The sequence below is a fragment of the Erigeron canadensis genome, chromosome 6, assembly GCF_010389155.1.
Source record: "Erigeron canadensis isolate Cc75 chromosome 6, C_canadensis_v1, whole genome shotgun sequence".
NCBI lineage: Eukaryota > Viridiplantae > Streptophyta > Magnoliopsida > Asterales > Asteraceae > Erigeron > Erigeron canadensis.
The window spans coordinates 41007139-41022153 of NC_057766.1; the positions used below are offsets into that span (position 1 = coordinate 41007139).

The 15015-nt window shown below is 34.6% G+C and overlaps 3 protein-coding genes across 3 annotated transcripts; 2 read left to right on the forward strand and 1 right to left on the reverse strand.

Moving 5' to 3' along the window:
- Positions 1 to 390: 390 nt before the first annotated feature.
- LOC122602739 (transcription factor MYB1-like) lies at positions 391 to 8916 on the reverse strand. Its single transcript, XM_043775330.1, has 2 exons — positions 8551 to 8916; positions 391 to 1290 (listed from the first exon to the last, which is right to left on the reverse strand). The coding sequence occupies exons 1-2, from the start codon at positions 8858 to 8860 to the stop codon at positions 524 to 526; spliced, it is 1077 nt and encodes a 358-aa protein (XP_043631265.1). The 5' UTR covers positions 8861 to 8916; the 3' UTR covers positions 391 to 523.
- A 1907-nt stretch (positions 8917 to 10823) lies between these two features.
- LOC122604904 lies at positions 10824 to 12970 on the forward strand. The gene is made up of 7 exons (XM_043777763.1): positions 10824 to 10952; positions 11050 to 11317; positions 11403 to 11502; positions 11944 to 12071; positions 12158 to 12242; positions 12317 to 12696; positions 12773 to 12970. Exons 1-7 carry the CDS (start codon positions 10824 to 10826, stop codon positions 12823 to 12825), a joined length of 1143 nt encoding a protein of 380 aa, XP_043633698.1. The 3' UTR covers positions 12826 to 12970.
- Positions 12825 to 13661, forward strand: LOC122604905. The gene is made up of 3 exons (XM_043777764.1): positions 12825 to 13073; positions 13176 to 13247; positions 13345 to 13661. The coding sequence occupies exons 1-3, from the start codon at positions 12825 to 12827 to the stop codon at positions 13510 to 13512; spliced, it is 489 nt and encodes a 162-aa protein (XP_043633699.1). The 3' UTR covers positions 13513 to 13661.
- Positions 13662 to 15015: the final 1354 nt, after the last annotated feature.

Here is a 15015-nt window from a genome sequence, read left to right on the forward strand (position 1 = left end):
TACTTCTGACCAGTTCAAAATCAATTAACATATTTCATTTCATAACCAAAATGGACCAAAAAGAAATCTATAAATCATTTATTAAGACTCAAGGTATTAACTTTAACTAGAACATCATCTAGCAATATAAGAGAAAATGCCAAAATTCGACGGCTCGTTTGGTTCACGGAATGTTTTTGGATGGAATGGAATCTATTGAAGGAATTGGAATCTGATGAAATAGAATTTGATGGAATGTTTTTCATTTTTTGAAGATTTAAGGGAGAGACGGAATGAGATTCCTTCCCTCATCCCCATGGAATGGAGATTCCATCAAATGAGGGAATGTTGACATTCCAACGGAATGATATTCCTTCATCATTGAGCAACCAAACGCACTAAGGAATAGAATTCAATTCCAATTCCATCAAATTCCATCAGAATCTGCGAACCAAACGCGACCTCAGGGTTTTGTACAATCCTATAACTATGACTATATTTTGTAATGCACAAGACCAAAAGCTTAAATTTATAATCAAATGTTTCAACTCATTCCTTCAACTGGGAAGAAGATATGAGTTTGTGTTTGGGTTTGAGTTGCGGTTGCGGTTGCTCCTCCAGGTTTTTCAAGCCCACTTTTGATCCAAGCAATGGAGTTTAAATCTGCGGCAATGGTGGCTAAATCCAGGTTAGCCAAAGGTGGAAGTTCTTCATATTCAACAAAGTCAGGACCCAATAATGAGGTTTGAGATTTATGACCATGACCATAGCCAGAACAGCAGCCATGACCACACCTTGATGGAACCAAATACTCGGCAGAATACCCATTAAGAAATTTACACCCAATACTTTCGGGTTTACACGCCTGTGTTATAGGTCCCTGTGTGGGAAGCACCATCATTGGTTGGCCATTTTGAATTCTATTTGAAGATTCATATTCAGTAAATGCTCCCAAACGTGGGGCTGGGCGATAAACGGCCTGGTGCGTCAAAGGTGAATCTTTAAAAATATGATCATTTGTGACTTCGATTACTGACACATCTTCAGTTTCTGAAAGTTTTGGTGGACTCAATTTCTCGTTTGAAAAAGTGTCCTCGGAGGATGCTCTTGTGGTGTCAAGTTGGCTGTGATTGTTGTGGTACTTGACGTCCGTATTAGTGGAAGATCGATAGGTGTATCCCCTGCGCCTCAGGGTGGAATTCCAGTGATTCTTGATTGCGTTATCTGTTCTACCTTGCAAGAGTTTTGCAATTACTGACCATTTGTTTCCATGGATTGCATGAGCTTCAATTATAATACGATCCTCTGCATCTGCAAAAACACAAATATAGAAAACTGTTTCATATCAAGTCCGGAAATTTAGCATTCAAAAAATAGGTTCACTTTCAGAAAGACAGTTTCCGACAGTAGCTGGTTTGTGTCACATACACAACAAAATTTTTAACTAATTAGTTCATTTTCAGAAAAACAAAGTTCCGTCTTCTAGAACTTCAAATGGGACAGAAAAATGGCAACGGAATTAGATTTAAGCATCAACAATAAAAAGTAGTAAAAAAATCATCAGGAGAGATAGAGAGGTCATGAGCAAAATCATGATTTATGTGTTACATATAATTGCAAATCAATGATTCTTTCGCTTTTAAAGTTGCACATGTATGCATTCAATATCGTAAAGCAACAAGTTTTTTTTTCTTTGTTTTTTCTTAAAGGCATTTTGCCTGTTATTTGATTAATCCAAAAACCTCATTACACAGCATCAAGAAAAACAAAAAAACACTTGGACACCTCACAGCTAGATATTCCATCTTTGTTCAGCAACAAGTTGTAATACATAGAGTCAAGTAGCCGTAAAAGTATAAAATGTGTAGAGACCACGTTCGATTTAAGTATTTACCTGAGACGAACCCAACAGCTAACAGCTATAATTACATAAGACGTAGATTTTGGATGTCAAAAGGCACATAATTACTTGATACATTATACATGTGATCTGGCACTCTCCGAGCAAATCTAGTAATGGAACCGTTTTGACAACATATATAGGTTAATAAGCAAAGTGGCAACATTATTCAACGCTGACATATATGAACTTATTTAAAGACTCTCTTAACTTCTCAACTTTGCAATTACTCCACCATAAAGCTAAAATTGAATGGCTTCAAGAGGGGGATAGGAATAGTGCATACTTTCACAAGATAATAAAGGGAAGGAGTCATAGAAGTAGAATTGTATCTAAATGTAATGAGGAGGGTAATCAGTTTGTGTTGGTAATCCACGAGCAAATACACAATCGACAATAATATAGACACACTATATGCTTTGATTATGAAGTTGCAAATATGGTTACAAGGTTTGTTTTGTACGGCTGTCCATATATATAGATATGGACCGACACAACCCAATAGACACACCCTATCGACGTACCGTTTTACTAAACGGTTATTTAACTTCCTAACTTTGACACTTATACATAATACACCCTTAAACTTTATAATATACACCTATATTTAGTTTAACTTCAACACTCCCCCTTAAACTAAATATAGTTTAAGTGAGGTCTTCATCCTTTTTGATCCAACTTTCAATCACAGTAGTGTTGGTTCGTCATCCTCTTGGATCAAATTTGCCTCATGCTCCTTTTCCCACTTTGGACATTCATTGCTAAAATGCCCAAGTTCATTGCATTTGAAACACCTTATGTTGCTCTTGTCTCGTTGTGCTCGACCATCCCCTTGACTTCTCCCGGACCACCGACCCGTCCCCGGCCACGCCCAAAGTCCTTCTGGTTTGAGTTTCCACAACCGCAATGCTCGCATCTATGGTGTTTACCCTTCTCCTTAGCGTCTTCCTTCATATATAGAAGTTTACCAGCCATGTCTTCCTCCTTAGTTTGCCTCTTTGTACGTTCTTCGAAAGCCTTTAGTCTCCCCACCGCTTCTTGGAACATCATTTTATCCAAATCTGCAAATTGTTCAATTGCCGCCACTATTTGAATAAACTTTTCTGGCACCGAACTTAGAAGTTTGCGAATTTGTCTCTTTTCATCCAAAGTATGTCCCAGACTGCTCGCTTGTGAAACAATCTCACTAATCTTTCCCGCATAGACATCGAGAGGTTCATTTGCACCCATCTTTAAAGATTCAAAGTCTGACTCGATTGTTTGAACGCATGCTTCCTTAACCCTTTCAATTCCCACGTGTCGAACCTTTAATGATTCCCAAATTTCTTTTGCCGAAGTAAGGCCTGCAAGTTGCAAAACCATATTTTCTGGAATTGCTTGGTATAACATTGCAATTGCCATGTTGTCTTTCTTTTCATCAACTTCAGCGCCCTCGGTTGGTTCAATTGCTTCCCATAGTCCATGGACATTAAAAATTGCTTTAACTTTTACTGCCCAAATAGTGTAATTCGTTGAATTGAGAACTGGGCATTGGAGAGCCATTGATGTTCCATTATCCTTCATAATGGTTTTCTTGGATCCGTCACCCGCCATTTTCTTTTTCTTCTTTCCCAGTTTCCTTGAATTCTGGGTGTTTGATCAAACCCGCCTCGCCGTGAAAGTCAAATCCGCCTCGCAAATAATTGTCACTTCCGCCTCTTGCTAATGACAACTATGTCCGCTTCTCCGCTATTGACAATCAAACCCGCTTCTCCGCTGTTGATCTAGATCAATCCCCGCAATTTTCCGCTGTTGATAATCAAACCCGCTACCCCGCTATTGATTATCAATCCCGCTAATCCGCTGTTGATCTTAGTAACCGTCTTTGTCTAAGAATCAAATTTTCCCTTTTCTTGTATTTTTCGTTTTTCTAAAGTATACCCACTTACAGAAAAACTATACAACAATTTGATTTCTTTTACTTATTAATGTTTTTAACAATTTTTTTTTATCTTTTAGTATTTTAATCACATGATAAAAATCTTTGCCAAAGAAAAGAAAAATCAAATTGTTAAAAGTTTCGACTTTTCTTCTTGAATAAAAAATTCAAAAGTGTTTACTTCCTATATTATTGCAATTCCAAACACAAAAGTAAAGAAAAAGAGCACGTATCTGTTGTTGTCTTCTTCCCCCTGTTCTCTGACTTTGCAACGCAACAACAATAAAGCAATCAAATCGAAACCCTTGATTTGTTTCCAATTACAGACAACCCAATCGATCTCTTCAACCAAATCGCAACACTCTGTTTTTGTGTTCTTTAAAATCGAAAGAACAACCCGAAAAACGCTCTGTGTCTCGCCTTCCGATCGATAACCGCTTCTGTCTCTGTTTCAATACAAGGATCAAACCAGTGATCTTCTAATAGATTTTCTCTTTCCCGAATCGAAAAATTCGCAGTATCTTCTTTTTGAACAATATGATCGAAATTGAATCAAAATCTTGTAATCTTGGAACCCTAGGCTCTGATACCACTGTTGGTAATCCACGAGCAAATACACAATCGACAATAATATACACACACTATATGCTTTGATTATGAAGTTGCAAATATGGTTACAAGGTTTGTTTTGTACGGCTGTCCATATATATAGATATGGACCGACACAACCCAATAGACACACCCTATCGACGTACCGTTTTACTAAACGGTTATTTAACTTCCTAACTTTGACACTTATACATAATACACCCTTAAACTTTATAATATACACCTATATTTAGTTTAACTTCAACAGTTTGATGGCAACAATGTGCTGAACAGTTTGTTAACACTTCCAAAGTTTTTTAGGGAATGTAGTAGAAATTATGGATGTGAAAGAACCTGAAAAGATTTTTCAAAAGAAGTTTAGCTCAACTGATAATGAATGGATGATTAAAGAGATCACTATAGAGGAAATAAGAAGTGATTTGAATGATATTGATAATAATAAGGCACCTAGTCCAGATGGATACACGGCTAAATTTTTAAAGTAGGTTGGAATATCGTTTAGGATGACTTGTTTGAAGCTGTTAGGGAGTTTTTCACTGGAATACCGTTTTAGATAGAACTTCTATATACCCGCAATTGGTAAAGGAAGGTCCATTAAATAACATTGTAATAGTCGAGATGATTGATGAGGCAAGACTAAGTCAGAAAGCGAAAGTGGCTGATATAATTGAAGATGGTAAATGGAGATGGCCTAGAAAATGGTATGGGAAGATTGATGTTCCTGATCTTGATAATACCAAAGAAGACAGAATTGTATGGATGACTAATAATGACGAGGATGTCAATTCTTCTGTTAGCACAGTTTGGCAAGATACAAGGTATTATGGCAGAAGATTTGAATGGGCTAAGGTGGTGTGGTTCTCTCAATGTGTTCCTATGTGTTTATGATGCAGTAGCGTGATCTTCTATTTTTATGGTTTATCAAATAATCTTTTATTTTTATAAGTTATCTTCTTATTTATTAGGATAATTATGAGTTGATTTGTTTTCTATTTTAGGGGTGTTAGGATTAGTATAAATAAGGGTTTTGGTTATTGTAAATTAGAGTTGATTATTATTGAGTTATAAGAATATTGACGTTTTGTCAAGAAAACCTATATGGTTTCGGTCTTTGATTAATCATTTGTTCTTGGGTTTGAATGCGCTTCTTCCTGCATCAGTTTATCTTATGGCTAGCATTAAAAGGTAGATTAAACACACAAGACAAACTTGTAAAGTAGTACCCAATGAGGAAATAAGAGTGTATATTCAGCAAGAAACAAGAAGATTTTGTGCATCATTTTGACTTTGATTGTGAATACACAAAATGGGTTTGGCAGGAAATTTTGATCAAGGTCAATGGGAATGGGATTCCTAGTACGTGGGAGGATGTGGTGAAATGGTTTGTTGAGACTGTGTCCTAAAAATGTATGGAATATAGTGCAAAGAATTGCTTCGGCTGCTGCTGTATATTGGATGTGGAAGGAAAGAAATAATAGGATATTAACAAGATTGAAATGCCAAAGGAGAAACTGAAAAACCAAATAATAGAAGGCATAAAGTTGAGACTAATTAGCTTAAAGTTTAGAAATTGCAAGGCTTATGAGGAAATGAAGGCCAAATGGGAAATGTAAAAAAAAAAAAACTTTATTTCCTTTTACATTCAAACAACTTATAAGTATTACTCCCAAAAGAGTTTTGGTATGGTAAAATTTACCAAGATTATTGGAAGAGTGAAGATCCAATAATGATTTATATGGATACAAGAGAATATTAGAAAGTTTATTGTCTAACATATAGTCATATACCAAAACGCTAATTTGTGGCAATTCTTTTTTTAACAGGTGCAAGTCATGTGTGGAGAGTAAATACTGCAAATTTCTTTTTCAGAAGGTGCAAGTCATGAGCGGAGAAAGGGCATGTGCTTCATCTCTTGCGAATATCTTAAAATGAATTCAGGTACTTTTAGTAGTTCCCTATATACCTACAGATATAATTTATGAAGCTACTACACAATGACGTTTACCTAAATCATAAGTCTGCAGTGCACAAGTTGTTCTCGTTTGCTGCCTTGCTTGAGTTCTTATATTGGCAAACCGAGAAAATGCATATCTCCCTTCCATTCTAAATCAATTTAGCATTGCATTCTGCTAGTTTCCCCAATCCAGCTATTGCACAATATGTATATTATTGCAATTAAAGAGCTCAAGAGTGAGAATGTATATAACTAACTGCTTCCATACGGTAAGGGTTGAAAACTCAGAAATGTTTTAAATCAACATAACCCAAGATTATTAAGATTGTTATCGACTATTTACTACAAGAGTAACGAGTAACTTATGACAATTTAGTTTAAAGAATAAAGACCACATGTGTGTAGATGCATATCAATTCTCAGTCATTAGTCACATTTCATTGAACGAAATCCATGTAGCTTGGTCGTTCCTGGTATAGCCACAATATATACTATTGAATGGATCTCCTACATGAAGACACTATTCTACACCATATGCTTAAAGTTAAGTCTAAAGATAATGACTTCATTAAAAGTGTTGCTTAAAACTTGTCAGATTAGCAAGACGAGAAACTGCAAAGTTTCATACAATATACAAATATCAAAGCAATCACAGAGAGGGAGTGAATCCCCTATGTACCAAGTTGGGAAGTAGAACAAGACATGCTACTTCATAATGGTCAACGAAAGAAGTCACCATTAATGTCAAGACTAAGTCAGTGCAATTCCCAATGTAGATGGTTTGAGTGTGAGTGTGGATGGACGTCAAGTGAATATATTCATATCAACTATCATTCATCGCCGGAAAAGAAAAATGAGATATGTTTAGCGATTCCCATACAGGTTATGTTATAGCAAAAATATATATAGTCTAATTAATCCTACAGGCATACAACAGAAAGCTGAACAAGGCCTACATTTTAATCAAAAAACTTTTACCAGCCTTCATAAAATAACATATGAATTTTCATGTTTGCAGGACACGGAAAGGTCCTAGTTACTTTTATAGTGCCTTGAACTAGTATCTGTCTAACAATCAGTTTGGTTTTGTCTCCTAAATTTTTCTTTTTTTGTGCCATTACTTACAAGCCGTTGCCCTGTTAAAGAGCAACGAAGATGACCGTTAGAAAAGACATGATCCTGAAAGTAACTGCATTTTCAAATAGTTGATTTTCCAGCAACCAAAACTGGACCATGACAGGTCGTCACAACTGTTGGGTGCAAACCATCTCCCAAATTGATCAGTCAAAGAATCAAGACTCTCATATCTAAGTTTATGAGCTACTCCCTCTAACACAACTAGTTGTTTGGCTATTAGAGTCGGTCAAGTATCAATCCTATAACTAGTCCCATCACCGGATATATAAAACTCACAGCCAACTAATCGAACTTCACCATTTCAAATAAATTAAGTTCCTTTCAGGCTCCAATGGAGATCAAACCCGACATACTTTAAAATGCCCCTGTCCTCCTCAGACCAATAGCACCACAATGTATGAGAATGTCACTCCTTTCTTAAGCCACCAATATACACTCTATTCTTTATACCTAAAATAATATTGTAAATTGACTTCTTTCATATCTTATAAACCCCCCAAATACCAAAATTCTCACATTCAGTGATCAAAAATAACCTCAGTCAATTAACTCACTAATCATAATACAAAATACATATATCACTACAAACAATATTGCATTTGTTCACACTTTTAGGTAAGTGTGAACAAATTAAAAGCTTTGTCACGCTTTTTAATGTGTATAAATATATTGAATTAAAAGTATATGGAAATTTCTATACACTAAAAATTGTGTAGAAATAAAAGTTCACACTTTTTTAGTGTCATAATTATTTTTTCACATCTCATTTGTTCACAGTAACTTTTTAAGTTACCGTGTATAAATGGGTGTGACAAAATAATTATGAAAGTTCACACTAAAAAGTGTGAACTTTTATTTCTACACACTTTTTAGTGTGAAGAAATTTCCACACACTTTTAATTCAATATATTTCTACACACTGAAAAGCGTTACAAAATTTTTAATTTGTTTACACTTTTAATTTGTAGTGTATGTATATGTATATATATATATAAACACAATACAATAAATTAGCAAGAGTGAGTGAGTGAGTTGAGATAGATAGATAGATACCTGAAAAGGGGTTGCGTTGAAGGGAAGGATCCAACTGATTACACCAACGTAATCGGCACGACTTACCGGAACGCCCTGGTATTCCTCTCGCGATCATCCCCCAATTCCTCGGCCCAAACTTACTCACCAGTTCACTCAACGCCACGTCTTCTTCCCCCGACCACGCCCCGCTCCTTTTATCTCCCCGACACCCCTTTCCGCCCCCCATCGCCGCATCCTCTTTCTCTTTCTCAACATCGGTAGCGGCGTCGTCGGTTGTAGTCTTCATTTCTTCAGCCACCGCCACTTGGGCTTCTTCCTGATTGTTCATCTTTTTTGTTTTTTCTCTCTCTATAACCGTACCAAACCCAACACTAACTGCAAATTTTGTTTTGTTTTTTTTTTATCTTTCCTACTCGTGCTTTTTAAATTTTAAATACGTGTAAATCAACAAATTATTTTTGCTTATATTAATTTCGGTCCCTATAATATATGTAAACTACAGGCAAGTCCTTTCTTTTATGGTCTAATAGGTGTCAAGTTTTTACGTAAAAGTCATAAAATCCTTTTGAATGAACATTCTCGAAACGTCAAAAACGCTTGCAAAGATACCTTGGTTTTGAGTAAAAATTACTCCAGTCCAAAATAACTTTTTTTTGAAATGTGAATTTCGCTTGAGAACTTCGTGTCGCGATTCGATAGCGGGAGGTCTAGTATACGTTGTCTTAACCGGGTCCACGCTAGAGAGTTCCCTCGAAGTAGAAATGCCTATTTCAAATACCCGATGGGGGAAAACCCCCTACTAATCCGCCCGAAGGCACGACGATCAATAGGGGTAAACCCTGCCCCCTCAGACTTGAACCTGGGTATACCCAAGCCAAGCCTTCATAGGAAGACTTCCTATGTACTTCCCAAATCTTGAACCCAAAACCTCTTACTTGTAAGGCAAGTGTTCAACCACTAGGAAGTCCAAAATAACTCAGCCACAAAAACATCATAAAAATAAGTTACTATTAATAAATAACATATATTTTTTTTTAAATGTGTGAATCATTTGCTAGCAACAAAAACATATACTGATTATCGGAAAAAGGTTCGGATAAAAATATGTAACAAAAGTCGATATTAACTAAATTTGTTTTAGGAACAACACAATACTTACATCTCACCCTTAAGAACATATCTAAGGGGTGAAATGAAAATTTGAATATATTTTTTTTTAAAGTAAAAAGCTTAAGGTGGATAAATGAAAACGGATGGGTTAATTTGAATTTTTTTTTTGTTCAATTAATTTTTATTGGGTATATTGTAAGACACTGAAGACGTGAGGTATTAAATTTAAAGTTACACAAATTAAGGAGGAAACACAAAAGCTGATTTTGGTAATAAGGTGATAATGATATGATAGAAAAAGTATGCACTATGTTGCATGGAGACGAGTACGGTAATTGGATACGGGGACGGAAACGGCAAAACTTAAAAATCTAAGATACGGGGTACGGTAAAGATACGGCAATAAAAAATATATAAAAATAACTAATTCTAATCCATAATAGTATAGTATAATATATAATAATCTCCTCCTCTACTAGAGGAGGAGTTCGGCTGATGTCACAAAAACGTATGTGTCAACTAGAGGCATGGTCCACGTACATTTTTTACTAAAATTGATGATGAAATTGCTATGTATTCGATGGTGTTTATACTATGTGTATTTCGTATAAAGTTGAGTTTTGTATCAAAAGTTCTGATATACGTACATGCATGCTTATAGTGGGGTTGTTTGATGTTTGATTGTTTGAAGTTTCGAGATACATGCATGCTTATAGTGGGATATGATCAGAGATTTGTTTGTTGTTACAATGCAAAACGTACAATGTATATCTATATTTTATCTATATTTTATGTATAATATAGATATGATTTGATGTTCAACAGTTGTTAAAGTATCATGCATTAATTACAACTGGGTTTCCCGTGCTCTTTAAGCCGTCAAGCTTGTGTAAGAAACAGAAGCATGCAGGAGTTTTATACAGATGAGAGAAAGGGCATTTAATGTGGTTATGGTTGAAAGTACAATTAGGTTTATACATCTCCCTATTATTTACTTAAAAATTATCTCTAATTTCAAAATGTTAAGTCCTTGTGAGTTGTAGTTTTTCATGCAACATCATGTTGTATACAGATTCACACACTAAAGATACACACATACAGACTTCTCTTCAAAATACACACTTCTCTCCAAAATCAATTCAAATCTTTTGAAAATAGTAACAACTCTCTCAATTCTGCTCATGGGTCAACAAAACTATAGTTTTGTTGAAGATTTGAATCCCACAAGAGATTTCTGGAACATTAAGATTCGTGTAATCAAGAAGTGGTGCCAAAGCTGGAGGCTTGATCTAATCGCCATTGATGAAAGGGTACGTAAGATTTGACAATATTGCAAATAAGACTTCTTTTTTTTTTTATCTTCCTGTTCTGAATCTAAAGGGTATGCAATATTTTGTTGTTTCATAGGGTCAAAAGATTAAGATGTTTGTCAAGGACATCTTGATTCCTCAATTTCTGGAAAAACTCCAAGAAGATGGAGTTTACATTATCAGGAGGTGTGGTGTTGGTGAACAAGCTGACAAGTATCCTGTGCTTCCTCTTAAAAAGAAAATCAACTTCTACCGTTGTACTGAAGTAGAACCTACTTGTGGCTTTCAAGGTCACCCTTATGGTTTTCAGTTCAAAAAGTTTGAAGAGATTGATATGGAGTTGTCTCAATCTGCGTTAACAGTTGGTGAGTTCTTAACATTGGTACACAAATGTTCATGTTTACTGCAAACATATGTAAGTGTTATTTACCTGTATTTTATTTAATGTAGATGTTATTGGAAACGTCGTATGGTGTGGAGACTTGGATATTTTCAAAGGGAAATCTGGTAAAGACACCAAGAGGCTTCATTTGGATCTTCAAGATTTGTAGTAAGTTTTTTCATTTTCTTCCACTTTATTTACCTGTATATAGTCAAGTGTATTTATAAGGTATGTAGTTTTTTGACCATAAATGTTTTATTAGCTTTTACTTATTGAATGATTGGCATTTCATCTCATCATGAATTTATACTGTCACATTAAGAGGAATGTCTTTCTTTGAAATTATATCTTAATTCGGTTACATTTAAGAAGGTCTGCATCTAAGAATGTTTGTTGTCTCTCATGAAAGTTTTATACACAAACTGATGTGGGTATTTAATGTATGTTTGTACTTCATAAATGTTTTCAAGCAAAATGTAGTTTTTTCTGTTTTTTGCATGCTTAACTTTGTGTCTGAATTTCCTTTTCTTGACCCATGTATATTGTTCATTTGTAATTTACTGGTCAATATATACTTTATCACTAAAAATTAAATAAGCATGATTGTAGTGGTAAGGTTTTGCGATGCACTTTATGGGCTGATTATGCTGTTCAAGTGAGCAATTATATCAGTAACCATAAGGGAGAAGAAAGTGTGATAGCAATTCTGCAACATGCAAAAATCAAATATTGGAGTAGTAAGTTTTATTGAAAAACTTCTATACTATCAAGGCTTTCATCTACAATTTAACCGAAAAAGGAAAAATTTGTATTTTTTTTTTAGATTCTATCAGTGTTCAGAATGATATGTATGGTACCCGAGTTTTTCTTGATGATGAAATTGAAGAAATGAATACTTTTCATAGGAGGTAAATTCATTGTCAACCTTACCACATCACGAACATAAATACTTCCTGAATTATAATTGATTGCTTTTGTGCAGCCTTATACTGATGCAAAATGGAAATGGTAATTCTCAAAGCCATTTGACCATTCAGACCAATTATCCCGTTCGTAATGAATTTATCACTAATGGTGTGAGGAAAATTGTCGAGGAGATTCGTGAGTTGCCGATGTGGACTGAAAACATTGACCTTAACACTGACATTCCCAAAGTTGAGTGTGTTGTTCTTGCCTACATTAGGCTCTTGGAGGAAGAACACAGTTGGTTTTATGTAGCACATCGAACCTGTAAGAAGAAAGTGAAGACTAAAGTTGAGTTTCTCAAGATTGCTGATAACATAACAGAGAACTGCAGAATGCACCGTCTAATAGCTTGTGGTGTGATAAGTGCATGTGCCAAGCGACATCCGTCATTCCAAAGTAATATACATTTTTAGCCTTAATGTATAGTGATAAGTGCATGTTGTTCCTTTTTTTACATTCTTCATTACTGCAGATTCAGGATCCAATTTAGGGTCCAAGATGCGACTGGTATCACTTCATTTATGATGTTTGACCAAGATGTTGCTCGCCTTTTGAACGTGTCTGCAAACTATATTCGTGATCGTCAAGTTCAGTCTGAGAATCCCAATGGTTTCCCTCATGAATTGGATGCTCTTGTGAATCGTATGCTTGCGTTTAAGATTGTCGTTAATTCCTACAATGTTCGAAACAAGTACTATGTCTTTACTGTTATCAATTTTTGTGATGATCCTGATATAATTGATGAATTGCTTTCATTGGAAAATCAACCAGAGGTATGAATACCATCTTATGCTTATTAAGCACTTATAATTCAATAACATACATTTTCATACTGAACTTACAAAACATGATTTGTAATTTGTTCATATTCATAGCTTACTACCCCAAGTGTTGATCCTACCTGTGTCAAGCTATCGGAATCCTCACAATGTGGAGTTGATTTAAAGGTTTGTCAATAATTAAGACATTGTTTTTATCAAGAATGATTTACAAAACACCAAAGTGCTTTAATATGGATATAGTTTCTTTGTGATCTTTTCGAAGGATGCTGCATCTGTTACTGGAGGTTGTTTAACTATGGACGTCGACAATGACACTGAAACAAGCCCCCTGATTAGAAGACCCATCAAAGCTGTTATTGATGCTCTCAATGCTCCTGGAGAATCTTCCACCAAAAGACTAAAAAAGAAGTTGGAACCATATGATGTGTAAACAAGGCTTGAAAACTATACTGTTATGTTTGCAGATTTCTTTTGAACATTGCTTGTCTGTCTATTACTCTGTTTATCTTTTGGAGTTCATTGATGGATGTTATTGCCATGAACCTTGAACTTATGAACCTATATGCTACTTCCTTTTGTTGAACGGTTTCCACTTTCATTCAATGTCATGTTTATCTTGTGTTGTCTCTGGCTTGATTTATTTGCCCCTCACTTTGATCTTATGAATCTGTTTTGAAAAATATATATATGCATCACATATTATATAAACACACATTAAACCAATTTAATCTACAAAGTGCCATTAACAATCACTCAAACGAAATTCTTTTCACTTATTATATGAATATGAATTCTTAATATATAAAAATCAAAAGTGCTCACAGTTAACTGAATATAAGTAAAGTACATCAGTCAAAAACAAACTTTGGATGTCAAATTATTTCAAAATTTATCTACTACTGCTGTTGAAAATTTTTGAATCCAAACTCAAAATTTCAAATGTGTTTCAAAACATTGTGAATTCCCTCTTAAAATTCAGTTCTAAATATAACCACATATTTCAAATACCATTCCGTCACTTTTTCTATTATCATAGTTTTATTCAACAAAGGTTGTAACAATGCGTAAACACAAATACACTGAATCCTATATCGAAAACAATGAGAATGCAACACAAGATCCAAAATAAATGAGGAAAAGAAGAAGAGCTATATTGCAAAGTCGTAAAACATCTTCCCAGGTTAACCTATCAACTTTAACATTGGCTTTTCCCAATCGTGTATTTTCAAATATTACCAATTGTATGTCAAAACCAGTTGAAACCAAAAACAAATTGTCTAAAACTACTAAACCCTCCAATTCTGCATTTGTTAGTATACCTTATTCTCCACCTGTTACTATATCTTCAACTCCAACATGTGTAACTCCATCAAATAGAAATAATCCATCAGTTACAACATCACATGTTTTCAACAACTCTTATATTGGAACTACTTCAACCAATTCAACTACATTTGCTACTTTAAACTCTAAAAACTCTGGAAAACCTCATTATAATATTCGAAATCCTTGCAACGTTTATCAAAAATCTTCTTCAAAAAACGTTGGTACGCTTTCTTTCTATTCTTTCTATTTTATACTAATCGGAAATATAGACATGTATATAAATAACAGTTACTGTAATTGTCAGGAAAAAAGAATATGAATGCTCAAACTCCAAAAGGAAATCAGAAATTACATATTTCAAAAGAAAACATTGGTAAGCTTTCTTTCCCTTATTTTTATTATATTAATCTGAAATATACACATTAATATAAATATAAGTTATTGTAATTCTCATGAAATAAAGATATGAATGGTGAAAATACAAAAGGAAAACAGAAATTACATAATTCAACCGAAAAGATGAACCCGTTTACTATAATGTCCTCCCCAGAATTTGATTATTGTACCGAGGTTATAAATCCTACCCCAAAAGTTAGGAGATTCAATA

Bases quoted from the DNA above. Each gene is read 5' to 3' on its own strand.
- LOC122602739 (XM_043775330.1), bottom strand. From the start codon at position 8,860: ATGAACAATCAGGAAGAAGCCCAAGTGGCGGTGGCTGAAGAAATGAAG. The intron at 1,291-8,550 runs GTATCTATCTAT...GTGTTTTTGCAG, and splicing joins TCAACGCAACCCCTTTTCAG to ATGCAGAGGATCGTATTATA.
- LOC122604904 (XM_043777763.1), top strand. From the start codon at position 10,824: ATGGGTCAACAAAACTATAGTTTTGTTGAAGATTTGAATCCCACAAGA. The intron at 11,503-11,943 runs GTAAGTTTTTTC...GCATGATTGTAG, and splicing joins TTGGATCTTCAAGATTTGTA to TGGTAAGGTTTTGCGATGCA. The intron at 12,243-12,316 runs GTAAATTCATTG...GCTTTTGTGCAG, and splicing joins ATGAATACTTTTCATAGGAG to CCTTATACTGATGCAAAATG.
- LOC122604905 (XM_043777764.1), top strand. From the start codon at position 12,825: ATGTTTGACCAAGATGTTGCTCGCCTTTTGAACGTGTCTGCAAACTAT. The intron at 13,074-13,175 runs GTATGAATACCA...TCATATTCATAG, and splicing joins CATTGGAAAATCAACCAGAG to CTTACTACCCCAAGTGTTGA. The intron at 13,248-13,344 runs GTTTGTCAATAA...ATCTTTTCGAAG, and splicing joins AATGTGGAGTTGATTTAAAG to GATGCTGCATCTGTTACTGG.